The 16,724-nt window shown below is 47.8% G+C and overlaps 1 protein-coding gene across 1 annotated transcript in view; it reads left to right on the top strand.

Moving 5' to 3' along the window:
* The window catches only part of CCT2 (chaperonin containing TCP1 subunit 2), a 190,573-nt gene that overhangs the window by 125,160 nt on the left and 48,689 nt on the right, over positions 1 to 16,724 (top strand). Inside the window, exon 15 of the mRNA XM_086918137.1 lies at positions 7,569 to 7,710. Coding sequence (XP_086774263.1) covers positions 7,569 to 7,710 — 142 coding nt within the window. The remainder of the gene's footprint in view (positions 1 to 7,568; positions 7,711 to 16,724) is intronic.

The following is a 16,724-nucleotide window of genomic DNA, read 5'->3' as shown; positions in this document are numbered from 1 at the left end:
TGGAAGGGACGGAAGGAAGACCAGCGAGTAGGCGTGATCTTTGGGGTATTGCTATTAGTTGCTGGTGTCATAACTGCATGTGGGTGGAGGGCTTGGTGCTGAGCAATCTATCAATTTTGGCAATTTTTTGTTGTTGAAAAAGCTGGCGAAGTTGTCACTGTGGATATTGGACACCTCCAGGTTAGCTGTCACTGGTTTGGATGTTTGGCTCTTGATGATAGGGTTCTTTGGGGCGGTTTTTAGCATTGTCTAAGGCGGAGCAGGAGAATGTTTCTTATTGCTCTTGATGAGATCGTTGTACTTTCTGCATGCTGCCTTGAGTTGGCCCCCGATGGAGTGAGGAGGGGTTGTTCCTTCAGGTTCTTTCTAGTGTTCTGAGGTGTCTTCTTTCCTCATTTATGTCTGTGGTGAACCAGTACCTGGAGGGGGTGCTTCTGTTTTTAGTTTCCAGGATGCCAGCCGGTTCAAGGTGAGCTTCAAGTTGGAATGGTAGAGCGAGGTGAGTTCAGTGGTTGAGAGGAGATCCGCCGTGTTTGGGAGGAGCGTGCTTAGACCTTCCAGTTTCTCGGGGGACTCAGGAAGTGTTCCTGACCCACATAGGAGAGGCCTGAATAGGTGGTTGGGATAGGGCCGGTTGGTTGATATGAAAGAGTATAATGTGGTGGTCGGACCAGTCCACTGGGATGATGAAGTCAATAGTGATTGCATTTTTTTCCGCAATGATTGCATCCAGGATGGCTCCTCTATGGTGTTTCCCCTCTGAGCAGTGTTGGATCATATCGTTGTCTAGCAGGAGGTTGTTGAGAGATTGGATTTTTTGTTTTGTTCCATCTTAGGTTGAGGTCGCCCAGAATTATGTTATCGTTGGTGAGTGCGTATTTGGTGATCAGGTCAGATAACTGCGCACCGAAATCGATGGAGTTGCCTGGAGGGTGGTAAAGGAGGTGGCATTGTAGTGAACTGTTTGTGGGCGATTTGATGGTGACTGAAAGGCATTCTAACAAGTTATAAAGGCAAAAGGGACTTTCTAGGATGGAGAAGTTACTTTTGTGAATAATTGCTATGCTGCCCCCTTTGTGCTCGGGTCTATCTTTGTGGATAATTGCGAAACCAGGCGGCACCACTAGGTCCATGTTGGGCTAGCACAGGGAGTTCAGCCAGGTTTCTGTGATGAAAGATGCATCCAGTTTCTGGGAGACTGGCATCATGGCGTTCAAATCTTAGACAATTACCAGCATTCTATAACCTGCTGCATCAAAAAAGTAGATTTTTTCAGTTTTCTGCACTTAGCTTAAGACACTAACATCCTTGGAAACAGAAAGGTATGGCAGTAGCCTACTGGGTAGTTCAGAGCCCTGGATTCGGGAAGAACCTAAACCGGGGCCCCAAGGCTGAACCATTTATCTCAGATTCTGGTTTTCAGCTGAGCAATTTTTCGAGAAGTGCAACTAAAGACTGAAGTATGATGGATGGGGTCCATGCTTCTCGCTTAATGCTAACTCCTTGTAAGGGCAAAAACCCTCTGAGTCCAAGTGTTAACCTGCTCCTCAATTTTTTATTCTTGCCAGAACTCTTTTATAGACTTTGGAATGAAGAGCATTTTGACTGTAACACAATCCAGAAGTAAAGGCAACTACTCAAGATTTTGGAAGTCTGCATAGGAATATAGCATCGTTCTGCATCATAGATTTTCCATAATAACCTTAAACTTAGAACATGCCCACCTGCAAGCAGCCACGCTGGAGCACTTGTTATTTTATAAAGGATAACTAGGTACCATTTCCCAAAACGCAGGTTGACACCCTAGAACAGGCCAGCACTGTCCAATTTTCCTTCTGATAATATATTGGCAATAAAAAAAGTGGATTTGAGGCTCATGACAAAACCTGTCCTGAAACTATTAATGTGGCAAAGAAAACTCCTATGGGGTACAGAAAAACATGAATGTAGAAAAGATGGCCGGCAGTGTAAAAAGTACACATGCTTGAAAAACACACTCCTCCTTTAGTGAGCCTATTTTTCCCAAGCATGCACTGTACATGCAGTTTGCATCACAACCGAAGTTTTTTTCTTGGGACGACTCATGCGGAGTGTAACTCGTAAATCTCGTAGGGGTTTCATTCTATTTTGAGGTTTTCTTTTCAGGATTGTGTTGTCCTAAAATTGTTTGAAGTTTTACATTTCCTTTTATGTTCTCCCTGAAGAGTTTTTCTACACAAGTGCCTTAACATTTAGAGCATTTTCCCTTCTGTATGAGGAAGGCTTCCTCTGACCCACATTTTGTGTGGTGTGGTTGCCCCCCCCCCCCCCCCCCCCCCCCTCATGCGTTAAAAGCAAAAACCAACACTCGTCACAGCCCCACCTCCTGCGACGCCGAAACAGTCTTTGGAACCAAAATCCTCTGCACCCAAGACACCAGCACCGAAAATGTAGGTGCCGAATTATGTCCTGCCTTCAAAACCGGACCTGAAACAATAAAGAACTGTACATCAGTCTAAAAACCGGGCATATTGCAACCAAATGGTCTTGTAAACGCAAATCTGAGTCAGAGGAAACCTATCACATTCCTTTAAAGAGGAATCATGTTGGTACTAACCCTTCTCATTCATCACATCCTACTCCTGAGGCACAACACATGTTAAAAATACCCTTGAGCATATGGGGGTGGTGAATTAGTAGGGGTAATTAAGACCTGTGATGACCTATTTGAGGATCCTGTTCGGGCAAGTATTCTCATCCCCAGGATAGATAAATATCATTCTGATGGAGACATCTGCCAGTGGATTCCTCACCTTGTGAATATCCCCCCTGCGTCAGCAACGTTCGGAAAATTCTTTGCAGCTCGCCAGCGTGGACGACGTCACAGGAACGCACGCCATCGCGCGTGGCTCCGCTGACGTCACAGACTCTATAATAGGTCTACGCCAGCGTGATGACATCAGTTCCCTTTTTTCCGCGTCGTCGATGCTAACGGTTTTGGGGAGCCTCTGTAGCTGTTGGTAACTGTTACTGTTTTTCTCTGTTTGGCTTCTTGCTTCTTTGTTTCTCGCAGAGGATGTCGACTAAGAAGACCGGGTTCAACCCTTGCGGGGAGTGCGGCAAGATGTCTGTTACGGACCCACATGAAGATTGTATCTAGTGCCTGAGTTCGGACCACGATGTCAAAGACTGTTCTTTGTGTAAGAAGATGAACCCGAAGGCTTTTCGAGAGAGGGAAGCAAAACTTCTGGTGGCAAAGTTGAAAGGTAGAAAAGAGAAGGCGGCTTAGAGATCGCGTTCGAGTAGGGCGAGGTCCCGCACGGCGTCGCCTTCGAAGTAGTCTTCTGGTCATGCTTCGAGGTCAGCGAAGAAAAAGCATAAGAAGCGAAGGCATGGATCTCGTCATCACTCCGGTAAGGACTCGGAGTCGAGGCTGAAGTCGCCTATGAGGAGGCATAGAAAAGTTGAGGTGTCTCCTTCGCTTGGTGTTCCGGAAGGTGAGGCTCCGCCCTTGAAGTCGCCGGTACATTCTCCGGCTCCGGTGTTGGTTCCCTCTGCGGCGCTGTCCCCGGCTCGAGAGGAAGAAGAGGCTCCTTAACAAGAGGGCTTGGTGACTCCAGTCAATCCACCTGTGAAAGAGGATGTGAATTCGGAACCTCAGAGGGCATCCTATGGGTTCTTACCCGCCCTTCCCAGTTCCTGGTCAAGACCCTACTTCGTTTTTAAATGCGATTTATGGAGTCTACTCGAGAGCTTTGTACCCCTCTGGTGCACCTTCGGGTCCCATGGGTCCTTTGGCATATAATTTAGGAGTTCCTCACTCCTATGCTCCAGCTCCTTTTATGCCATTTATGCCGGCGCAGGCTTCGCCTTGGCTTTTCTCGGCGACGCCGATTCCATCGACACCGGCTCAGACTCTACCTCGTGTGCGGCAGCTTGTGCTTCTGGATCCGATCTCTGCTCCGGGGAGTCTGTCACGGATCCAACGGCTCGGCTCGCGGAGAAAAGATCGAGGCGGGAAGCTCAGCGTCTCATAGAGGAGCAAAGATATAGAGAGGCTGAGATGGAAGAAGGTGAGCTTCAGGAGGACTATTTTGATGATTTGAGGGAAGCTAGTGGCTTGGAGCTTTCCCCTGAATGGGAGCTGTCCTCTGTTTCTGATGCCCCTTCAAAGGCCGTTGCACCATACCATGTGGTCATTAAAAAGGCTGTGGCTCTTTTAAATTTGACTTTGCCTACAGCTGAATTGAAGGCTAATATATTGACTGAGGTCCTTCATTCCCCATCTTCAGTTGTAGAACCATTGCTTCCTTCTAATGAGGCTTTGACTGAGCCTATATTGGAGGTTTGGAACCGGCCTCTTACAGCTTCTGCAGTGGCTAAGGGTGTTGGAAGGAGATATAGGGTACCTCCTGGTGATCCTGATTTTCTATCCTCTCATCCTTTGCCTGCAAGTCTGGACTGCAAAGAAGATTTTCTCTTCTGAGAGTATGGCTCTAAAATCGACCAATGCCACATGTCTCATGGGGAGATATATACATGCTCTGATGGACTCTGTACAACACACAACAAACAATTCAGACATTGCATGACTTGGGGTTTACAATAAACTACACCAAGTCGCACCTAGAGCCTTCGCACGTTAATCAATATCTAGGAGCTACCATATACACCTACAGCTCTAGCGTATCCCAGTCAAGCCAGGATACAGAGCATTCAGACCTTAGTCTCCCTTTTTCAACACCAGCAGTCTCTCCAAGCCAGATGTTCATGAGACTAATAGGCATGATGGCGTCTTGCATCTTCATAGTTCCTCACGCAAGACTGCAAATGTGCCCATTACAAGAATGTCTAGCATAACAGTGGAATCGGGCTCAAGGTCAGCTCACAGACCTGGTGTTGGTTGACAGCCGTACATCTCGCTCTCTGCAATGGTGGAACACCAAAAACTTGACAAAGGGACGGCCGTTCCTAGACCCTGTTCCACAGATAGTGCTCACGATACATCCCTCACAGGATAGGGAGCCCATCTTTTGCATTATACCACACAAGGCCTATGGAACAACCAACAAAGACCGTTCCATATCAACCATCTAGAGCTGCTAGCAATTTTCCTAGCACTCAAAACGTTTCAGGTAAAAGTACGAAACAAAGCTGTCCTAATCCGGACAGACAATATGACAGCCATGTATTATATACAAAAAAAGAGGGGACACACTCTCTGCAACTGTCCCAGCTTGCACAGAACATTTGGAGATGGGCCATTCCTCAAAACATACACCTGACAGTAGAACACCTTCCAGGAATTCACAAGCAGATAGCAGATCTGTTGAGTAGTCAGTCACAACAGATTCACGAATGGAAGATACACCCACAAGTTCTTCAACCATTCTTCCAAATGTGAGGGCATCCACAGATAGATCTGTTTGCCACCTACGAAAATGCAAAATGCCCAACCTTCGCCGCCAAGTTTCCACACCCACGGTAGGAGGGGAATGCGATATGGATGAACTGGTCAGGCAGATTTGCGTACGCTTTTCTGCCTCTCCCACTCATTCCACTAGTAGTACGCAAGCTCAGACAACAGTCTCTCAAACTAATACTAGTGGCTCCCTCATGGGCACGTCAGCTGTGGTTCACCACACTGCTAGATCTCTCACTGGTTCCACATCAGAAATTACGGCTCACTCCATCCCTGTTAACACAGAACCATGGAGAAATAAGACACCCAGAACTAAGCCAACTGAATTTGGCGATCTGGCTCCTGAAGACTTAGAGTTCGGTTACTTAAACCTACGACCAGACTGTGTGAACATAATCAAAAGAAGCTAGGAGACCCACTACCAGAGCATGTTATGCAGCTAAGTGGAAAAGATTTGCAATATATTGTAACAATAATCACATTGATCCACTAGATGTTTCCATCCAGAATATTGTTTGCTACCTTCTACACCTACAAAGGTCCAATTTGGCTTATTCTTCCATATGCCTGCATCTGACAGCAATTGCAGCCTATTAACAGAATAGGCAACATCTATCTCTTTAGAGTACCTGCAATAAAAGCATTTATGGAAGGATTAAAACTAATAATCCCACCTAGGTTACCGCCTGCTCCAGTATGGAACCTAAATGTGGTCCTTACAAGACTTATGGGACCCCCTTTCGAGCCTTTACATAAGTGTGAATTGCAATTCCTAACATGGAAAACTGCTTTCTTTGTTGCCATCACCTCTCTCAGAAGAGTTAGTGAAATACAAGCATTCAAAATACAAGAGCCATTTTTTCAGATACATCCTAACAAAGTGGTTCTTGGGCCCAATCCTAAATTCCTGCCAAAAGTTATTACTCCTTTTCACCTTAACCAATCAGAGCTACCAGTGTTTTTTTTAAAAACCGGACTCTGTTGCAGAAAGGGCTTTACACACCTTAGATGTTAGAAGAGCACTGTTATACTACACAGACAGGACTAAATCCTTCAGAAAGACAAAACAACTATTTGTATCTTTCTCTCCCCCACACAAGGGCAATCCCATCTCTAAAGGAGGAATTGCCAGATGGATTGTAAAGTGCATTCAAATAGGCGATCAAAAAGCTAAACGTACACCAACGGTTCCTCCTAAAGCGCACTCCACTCGCAAACTAGGAGCGTCTATGGCTTTCTTAGGAAATATACCACTAGAGGACATATGCAAGGCAGCAACATGGTCTACAATACACACCTTCACTAAACACTATTGTGTTGATCGGCAAGCCAAGCAGCAGTAGGCCAAGCTGTCCTTAGAACACCATTTCAGTATGCTGCAACGGATACAAGCGACCACCGCTAGGGAGACACTGCTGCACAATCGATGCTAAGTGTACGATCTGCAGCTCATATGCCTCCAACGGAAAATGCTATTTACCAGTATGCATCTGTTCTTGGCATGTAGAGCTGCAGAGTCACACACGCTCACCCGCCTCCCCGGCTAACCTTGTCTGTTTCAGTAATATCTTATTTAGATGCAAATTACATGGGCATCCTTCCTTTTCTTGCAAAGGTCCATCATTTCCCAAATGGCGAAAAACAATCTGGGGATGAAGCCGATGCCCATGCGCAATGTGGTCCAAAGGAGGAGTCCCCTATCTTGTGACATCCAAAGAACTTTTCAGGACAACAACAAACTGCAAACATCCGGGCCCAACACTAGGTGACAATCTATGCACAGTGTGCAACTCTGCAACTCTACATGCCAAGAACAGATGCATACTGGTAAGTAGCATTTTCCTTTTATTGCATCATCCGGTCTAAATGACTCGTTTTGACCGCCGGACGGTGGCCTTGATCACAATATATATTTTCAATTTTTAACTCTGGATTTGTGTGTGTATCAAACACGCAGAACCACTAATGTAAACCACCTATGGTTCACAATGCAGAAGACCAACCTTCCCTCACCTGCGTCCAACCCATCTTTGGCAGAGTAGTGTATTTCTCATGGTGGGTGGCATGAGTACCTTCTAACATTTGAAAACTATAGTTGCAGGCAAGTTACTTTGCTGAAACAAGCTTTCTTTATCACATTTCCCATTGTTTGATTCTTTTTCCATAGATATGAGGCATGGTTCTATAGGTGATATGGCAGACCTTGGAATAACTGAAAGTTTTCAAGTAAAGCGGCAAGTTCTGCTAAGTGCAGCTGAAGCAGCAGAAATGATTCTTCGTGTAGATGATATCATTAAGGCAGCTCCAAGGTATTGTTTATTATCTACATTCAAGTATAATTGTCAATTGGTAACTACATTGAATTCAGACCTTAACAATGTGACATCTTTTTATTTTCAAGCTGTTTGACTGCAGAATTTATAGACATAAACATGGCTTATAACATAGGACTGGTTATCCTAACTGCTGTGCTGATATCAAGTAGGATATGATTACAGGAAAATAAACTGCTGTTTAGAAAATAATCATTTAAGGCTCTTAAAATTGCTTTCTAAAAAAATAATTCTATTGAGCTTGGACTGTGGCAATTCTCTTTGTCTGGTCAGTCATTCCTATGTCAAAGTTGGAAGTAATCTAGAATGCTGCGGCCCGTGTTTTTGATTTTTTTTTTTTTTAGGTCTTTCCAAATTTGTAGCAGTGCGTCCTGCCCTTGCTAAACTTCACTGCCTGCCAATAGCCAAAAAAACGCAATTTAAAGCTTTGTTTATTGCTCATAAGCTAAAATAAACATCCAGCAGGGACAATATCTTCCAGCATCTCATCATTCCTCACAGCTGTCAGAGAGCAGAGATCTAATGACCTCTCCCTGCTGATGATCCCCAGAATTAGGAGAGCCAAAGGTGGAGGTCGTTCCTGTGCATACTTGTTCACGTAATGATGTAATTCCCTCCCCCTTGCTCTCCGAGCAAATAAAAATCTGTTAGGTTTTATGAAACAGCTGAAAACGCATCTGTTTAACTAAAATAGTGTATGTCTCTCTGGGTTCGATAAGATCTGGGAAGCCTGTTCTTGCACAGCTATGTGCTCTACAAAAACCTAGATATAGACTTCAAGTATCTAAAATGGGCAGAATTCACAAGTGGTTTCTTAGTCCTCAGGAGCCTGCCTTGAGAAAAAGGTTCATAATCTCGAATTGATAACTAACTGCAGAAAATCTTAGTGAACCTGGAGTGGTCATAAGATATAACATATTTGCAGTAAAGTGATCAGCACTTTCAAGATGTATTCAGAGGAGCTCAACATTGTATCTGAGGCTGATGACGATGACTCCGATGACCAGATCACTCCGGGTCAGCTAGTCAGTACAACTGCCCCATACCCTACCCCACCCAAAAAGGCGGCTCCGGTCAAAACTTCGCCTGAAGGCTTTAGTCGAGACCAAAAGAACACTTCAGAAGCCCCAAAGAACACTTCAGAAGCCCCGCCTTCAGGCCCTGCTCCGAAGACAAAGGTAAAGCCTTCCAGCGGCTCGGGACCGAGCAAGCCGCACATCAGTGCCCCAAAAGCCCAGTCTGCACTGAAACCAGGAACATATCCCGCTTTCTCTAAAAAAGGCCTCAGACCCGAAGACACCCCAAAAACCTACGAATCTGAAAAAGATTTTGGGTTAGACCACAAAGTCGAAGGACTTGAAAACCCCTTCAAAGGCTCCAGAGCACAATTCTAAACCACGTTCAGAACCGAAAATACGGTTGCCGAAACCACACAATGAGGAGGAACTGTTTCTACCGGATCCCATTGAACCGAAACAAAAAACACTGCAGGTGGACCCTAAAACAGGCCATATTATCAGTATCCCCACCAACAAGAGAAAATCAGACACCCCACACATTCCTGAGGTGCCTGTGAAGAAAAAGGACTGCAACTTCACCATTTAGACCCTCTTCTCTTGTTCTTCCTACTGAGCCTTTCTCTCCTCCAAAGTCTCCTACACTCCTCCATACTCACCACCACAGGATGATTATGACCCAGGAGGTGGGGGTGGAAATAATGACCCCTTAAATGATCCTGATGATCACACTTGCATACCACAGGACACATGGATGACTACAATCACACTGTAGATCCTTCAGAGCTTCCTGATCCAGTGGCATACCCAACCAGACCATCTCCACCAGATGACAACATTGGCGTTAGTCAGCTCATTGATAGGGCTGCTCAATATCATGGTGTGCAAATGTAGTCAGACCCCACAGAGGAGGACTTTGTGGTAGGCACTTTTGCACAGTCACAAAGGACAGTACAAACATTACCCATGCTTAAAGGTGTCATCAAACTTGCTCCAGGCATCTTCAAAGACCCTGTCGAGACCAGGATTCTCAATCCTCGGATTGATAAAAAATATAAACCCACCCCTAATGATCCCACCTACATTAAAGGTCTACTCCCTTAGATTCCTTGGTAGTGACCAATACTAGGAAGCGGGCCAACTCCCAAACCTCCGGTGATGCTCCACCTCCAGACAGTCAAAACTGCTAGACGCTTCCGGCAAACAAGTTGCCTCCCAAGCAGCTAATCACTGGAGGATAGCTAATGCACAAGCATTACTTGCCAGATACGATAGGGCTCACTACGACGAGCTTGAGGGCCTAATGCAGCATTTACCTGACCAATACAAGGCTAAAGCCAATGATTTGATTCAGGAGTCCAAATTAACAACACTCATCCATCAAATGTGCCCTTGATGCAGCAGACACTGCATCTAGATCAATCAACACTAGTGTGTTTTTGCAATGACATGCATTTCTGGCTTCAAACAAGAAGTGCAAACTACTATACACGTACACGAGAGACGACCGCCGGGAACTAACAGAGGAGGGATTGCCTGCAGCGGCACACCACCGCGGAGGATACGTACCCGTTTCCTCTTTTGGCGCCATAAAGAATCCCCTCCCGGCTTTCCGCCCTACACCATAGCAACTAGCAGTGCTATTCCTTCATATGAAAACTACCAGTGGGATAAGACATTTATTATCCTCACACTGCAACTGAATATTGTGCCACACAGCATCGGCTGTTGCATAAACTCACAGAAAACCCATTGCTTGATACTGAGCTTTCAGAGGTCCAGACTTACTCCATCCATTCATTGAAATTGGAGTGGAAGCCCTGAAGAGTCGTGTGACTCAACCGCACACGACGAAACACGTGTCGGCGTCTGTATTATTCTCAAGTCTGGAGAAAATTAAACATCTTGCTGTGACAAGAAGACTTACATCAAAGAACCTGCTTCTGCGCTTCTTTTTTAACTTTTGGTCATTGTACCTTGTTTGGATGAACACAAATGTAGTTGCGAGAGCTTAGCTATGTATAATTGTTTTGTCTTTTGACTTGTTTGGACGGTTAAGGGTGTTTTGCCGTCTGCTCTTCACGCACTACATAAACGACTGTTCGAGGCATGTGGGCTGCTAAATTCATATCTTAGCATTAGATCGCCACCTAGTGTTGGGTCCGGATGATCGCACATTGTTGTCCTGGAAGAGTCTTCGAAGTATCCTGAGATGGGTGGCTCCTCCCCTGGACTACAGTGCGCATGGGCATCGGCTCCATCCCCAGATTGTTTTTTTCCGCCATTGGGTTCGGATGCGGTCTCGACGTCTCTCCGTCGGAACCGAATAAACATCTAATTTAACGGCCAAAAGGCTTTGGGTTCTTTACGTCGGTATTGTTTGCGTACGGTCTCGAGTTCTTCCGTCTCTCGGAGCCGGAATCAGCAGAGTTTTTACTACTCTTCGGACATCGAGGCCTTCTCATCGCGACTCGACACTAAGTTCCCAACATGGAGCGGAGCCCGTTTAAGCTCTGTCCGCTCTGTGGGTCCAAATACCCACATATAGACATGCACCCGGTCTGTAATAAATGCCTTTCGCCAGACCATGACGAAGGAAGTTGCAGGGCCTGTGCGAGTTTCAGGTCGAAGAAAACTCTCACGATTCGGCGCGCGGTGCGCCTTGTGGCCAAACAGGCGGCCCCGGATCCAGAGAACATCTTCGACGACCAAGAAGAGGAGCAGAGCCATCATCTTCAAATCTCCCCGCCTGAGACGGAGGTCGAGGCTGATCCGGAATATGACGACGACGGAGTCGTGGGTCAAGGCCTTGAATACGTCGACGAGGTAGGGGACGACGATATGGTTTATGGGGCCGCGGAAGATAGCTCAGGGGACGAGCTATGCCCCGAAGTTGGCGGACATCTGGAGAGGGTCGCGGGATCGCCTGTCGGCCTTACCCAAGACCCTGTAGCGCAAGCCACGACCCCGCCTGCTGGCCCGGCCACGGACATACTTGCTGCGCCGAGGGTTTCGAAACCGAAACTGAAAGCAACGGTCTCGACTGCACCTAAAATGGCCGACCCGAAACCGAAACCGAAAGTAAAGGACTCAATCGTCCCTAAGATGGCGGTCGCAACGGCAAAAACAAATAAACCGGCGGCCTCATCGACTCCGTCGACCTCCGGTCCGCAGAAGCCGAAGAAACACGGCGATTCCACAGGGTCAAAATCGGCGCCCGAGGAGAGATCCTCTAAGAAGGGTGGCACGCACAAGACAAGCGCGCCGGCGCAGGCAAAGCCAGCCAAGGCAACAGACACAGCCCCGGCTCCAACAGGGACATCTGCGCATCGCTCCAAGGACTCGGGGTCGGCGCCGTCCATCCCTCCAAAAGACCAACGGAGCGTCGCATCCGAAGGCAAGGCCACCTCGTCGGTGCCAAAGACATCGGTCACCGACGCATCTCTCGTGGCTGCTTCGCTGCAAAGAATTAGGGAGAAGGCTTTCTCTTCGTCGACGCCAACGCCATCGACGCAGAAGGCGGCAGACGTCCCGGTCAAGCCCGCAAGTAAACTCCTCTTCCTTCTACCGCCAAAAGTGGCGCCGAAGGCCTTTTCATCGAAATCGACGCCAAAGAAGTCGGAATCTTCTACGGCAGGGGCATCTTCGGGTCAAGTGCCCGACCCAGAAGAGGATTCGGAGTGTTTCATAGACGCGGACACGGGGAAGTTAACCCTTTACAAAAGGAAGATCACTTCGCAGCCGGTGGAATCCTATGTCATCCCCCTAAAGAAGAAGAAGTTTCCACAGGACGCCTCAGGCCTCATGGAACCTATCCAGCCTCCTCTGGGAAGGAGCCCAACACCGTCTCCAGACCACTCGGAAAGTGAGGGCTATGGTGAAGATGAACAATACACGTTCCCAGTAAATGAACCTGATGCACAGCCAGATTCTTATTATGTCATGGGGGACCAAGGCACCCAAGATGTGGGACAAGACCCACAGACTTTCGGTACACGTGCATCCCCTACAGAGGATTCTGCAGGTTTTCATGCACTCATTGAGAGGGCAGCTGCTAATCATGATGTGGACATGCATGCTGACCCAGTTGAGGAAGACTTTCTATTCGACACCTTTTCAGTTTCGGAAAGAACTGTAAAGACCCTGCCTATGCTCAAAGGGGTCCTCAAGCATGCTGCGGACATCTTTAAAGAGCCTACCAGGGCGAGGGTGGTCAACCCACGTATTGAAAAAAAGTACAGACCAGCGCCTGCAGACCCTGCATACATTCGAGGACAGTTGCCGCTTGACTCCCTGGTGGTAGCAAACGCACGCAAGAGGGCCAACTCCCAAACAACGGGTGAAGCTCCTCCCCCGGATAAGGAGTCCAAAGTGCTAGAGGCAGGAGGCAAAAGAGTGGCTGCACAGGCTGCCAATTTCTGGCGTATTGCAAATACACAGGCACTACTGGCACGTTATGATAGATCACATTACGACACACTAGAGCAGATTGTGGAACACCTGCCTCCGCAGTTTCAAGAGGGCACCAAAATGATTATACAAGAAGGACAACTGATCTCCAACGCGGCCATAAAGTGTGCACTTGATGCCGCGGACACAGCCGCTAGGGCCATTAACACCAGTGTCATGCTCAGAAGACAGGCTTGGCTCCGCATATCGGGGTTCAAACCTGACATTCAAACAACCATACTTAATCAACCAGTCAATCCGGATAGACTGTTTGGTCCAGATGTTGACACCACCCTGGAAAAAATTAAAAAAGACACAAACTGCTAAATCTATGGGGGCCCTACAATCACAGCAGTTTCGTGGCAATAATTTTCGTCGCTCAGGTGCCCGTGGAGTCACCAGAGGACAGTTGGGTCAACAGTCACAGTTCCCTAGAGGTGGAGCACAGTCCTCGTACCCCAAACAAAACAAGAGGGGCTACAGGGGAAACAGCAACAAAGGACGTGGCAAAGGAGGCAACAATTCACGCTCCTCTGCCCCAAGCAACCAGTGACTCTCTGTCACTGCCCCCCGACCATTTAACACCTGTCGGGGGGAGAATACAGCAGTTCCTGCCCGTCTGGATCAACATCACCACAGACAGGTGGGTGCGACAGCTTATCCAGTACGGTTATTGTCTAGAGTTAAAGTCCACTCCACCCAACATTCCACCAAGGCAAAGACCTATGTCCGCAGAGCACTTGCACTTATTGCAGCAGGAAGTATTGGTGATGCTGCAAAAAGGGGCAATCGAGCTCGTGCCAGTGGGGGAGGAAGGAACAGGGGTTTATTCCCTGTACTTCCTCATTCCAAAGAAGGACGGATCTCTCAGACCAATTCTGGATCTCCGTCCCCTCAATCTGTACATACTGTCAGAGCATTTCCACATGCTTACACTGCAACAGATCCTTCCTATGTTAAACAAAGGAGACTTCTTAGCAACCTTAGATCTCAAGGATGCTTATTTCCACATCCCGCTACATCCGTCCCACAGAAAGTACCTCAGGTTCACTATCCAGGGCACGCATTATCAGTTCAAAGTCCTACCCTTCGGAGTCACAACTACCCCAAGGGTGTTTACCAAGTGTCTGGCGACAGTAGCAGCGCACCTCAGGAGGCAGAACATCCATGTCTACCCCTACCTCGACGACTGGCTCGTTCAAGCCAGGTCGGAACAGCAGTGCGCCGCGGACATGTCGACTACCATTCACCTCCTTCACGACCTGGGTTTCTCGTTGAATTACCCAAAGTCACACCTTCAGCCGGCACACGTCCGGCAGTTTCTGGGTGCGACAATCAATACCCTGACGGCCAAGGCGCAACCAAACCAGGTCAGGATAGACGGCATACAGTCTTTAATCCAGAAGTTCAGACCGGGACACTCACTTCCAGCAAGAGTGTTCATGCAGTTGATAGGCATGATGGCCTCCTGCATCTTCATAGTCCCTCACGCACGGTTGCATATGCGCCCGCTCCAGGAGTGCTTAGCAAATCAGTGGACACAGGCTCAGGGACAATTAACAGACCTAGTGTTGGTTACCAGTCGGGCATACAACTCTCTGCATTGGTGGACTCCACACAACCTTTGCAAGGGCCGACTGTTCCAGGAGCCAGTGCCACAGGTTATCCTGACAACGGACGCATCTCTCCAGGGATGGGGAGCTCATCTGCTCACTTACACGGTGCAGGGACTATGGACGACGCAGCAGCAGAAGATGCACATCAACTATCTAGAACTGATGGCGATCTTCATGGCACTCAAGTCCTTCATTGTACATCTGTGCAACAAGGTGGTGTTAGTCCGGACGGACAACATGACCGCGATGTACTACATCCAAAAGCAGGGAGGCACCCACTCACCACAGCTGTCTCACCTGGCTCAGAGCATGTGGAAGTGGGCCATTCAGAGGAACATCTTCCTCATGGCAGAACACCTCCCAGGGAAGGACAATCAGATGGCGGATCTGCTCAGCAGATACAGTCATCAAATGCACGAGTGGGAGATACATCCATCGGTACTCCAACCGTACTTCCAAAGGTGGGGTCGTCCAGACATAGACCTGTTCGCCACAAGGGAGAACGCAAAATGCCAAAGCTTCGCCGCCAGGTTCCCACACCCCCAATCGCAGGGCAATGCGATATGGATGAACTGGTCAGGCAAATTTGCTTACGCTTTTCCCCCGACACCTCTGATACCACTGGTGGCGAGAAAACTAAGGCAACACTCGATGACACTCATCCTAGTTGCTCCAACGTGGGCGCGCCAAGCCTGGTACACCACGTTCCTCGAACTCTCAGTGGTGCCGCATCAAAGACTGCGCCTCACGCCCAGACTTCTGACGCAGAACCATGGAGAAATTCAGCATCCAGATCCGCAACAGCTCAACCTAGCGATCTGGCTCCTGAAGTCTTAGAGTTTGGATACCTCAACCTACCTCCTGAATGCATGAACATCATCAAGGAGGCGAGGAAGCCGTCAACCAGGGCATGCTATGCCGCAAAATGGAAACGTTTTGTCATTTACTGTGCAGACAATGACATAAACCCGCTAGATGCATCTATCCCTAACATCATTTGCTATCTGTTACACCTTTATAAGTGCAAGCTAGCGTTCACTTCTATTCGGATACATCTATCCGCCATCGCAGCTTACCTTCAAAATAGGCAGCACCTCTCAGTCTTCAGGGTGCCTGCCATTAAAGCGTTCCTTGAAGGTCTGAAACGAGTCATTCCCCCAAGAACACCGCCAGCTCCGGTGTGGAACCTCAATGTGGTCCTCACCAGACTGATGGGACCACCATTTGAGCCAATGCACTCGTGTGAACTGCAGTTCCTAACGTGGAAAGTTGCTTTCCTAATTGCTATTACGTCACTAAGGCGTGTTAGTGAGCTGCAAGCGCTCACAATACAAGAGCCTTTCATTCAGATTCATCCAAATAGGGTAGTGCTACGTACTAACCCCAAATTCCTTCCAAAGGTGGTGTCACATTTTCATCTCAACCAAACTATCGATTTGCCGGCATTCTTCCAGAACCCACAAACGGTGGCGGAAAGAATGCTCCATACGTTAGACGTACGGAGGGCATTGATGTACTACATAGACAGGACACAACACTTTAGGAAGACGAAACAACTCTTTGTTGCCTTCTCACCACAACACAAAGGCAACCCAATTTCCAAAGCTGGAATAGCCAGATGGATTGTTAAGTGCATTCAAATCTGTTATCATAAAGCCAAGCGCACTTTAACAATACCCCCAAAAGCACACTCCACACGCAAGTTGGGGGCATCCATGGCTTTCCTAGGAAACATTCCTCTAGAGGACATTTGCAGAGCAGCCACGTGGATTACACCACATACCTTTACAAAACACTACTGTGTTGATGTACATTCCAAACAGCAAGCGGCTGTTGGGCAGGCTGTTCTCAAAACACTTTTTCAGGTTTCTGCAGCTGGCACGGGCAACCGCCGCTGATGGAGGGACTG

This window comes from Lissotriton vulgaris, chromosome 1_1 (assembly GCF_964263255.1).
Source record: "Lissotriton vulgaris chromosome 1_1, aLisVul1.2, whole genome shotgun sequence".
NCBI lineage: Eukaryota > Metazoa > Chordata > Amphibia > Caudata > Salamandridae > Lissotriton > Lissotriton vulgaris.
Note: the sequence above shows the minus strand (reverse complement) of the source record. Positions and strands in the feature narration are given on the sequence as shown.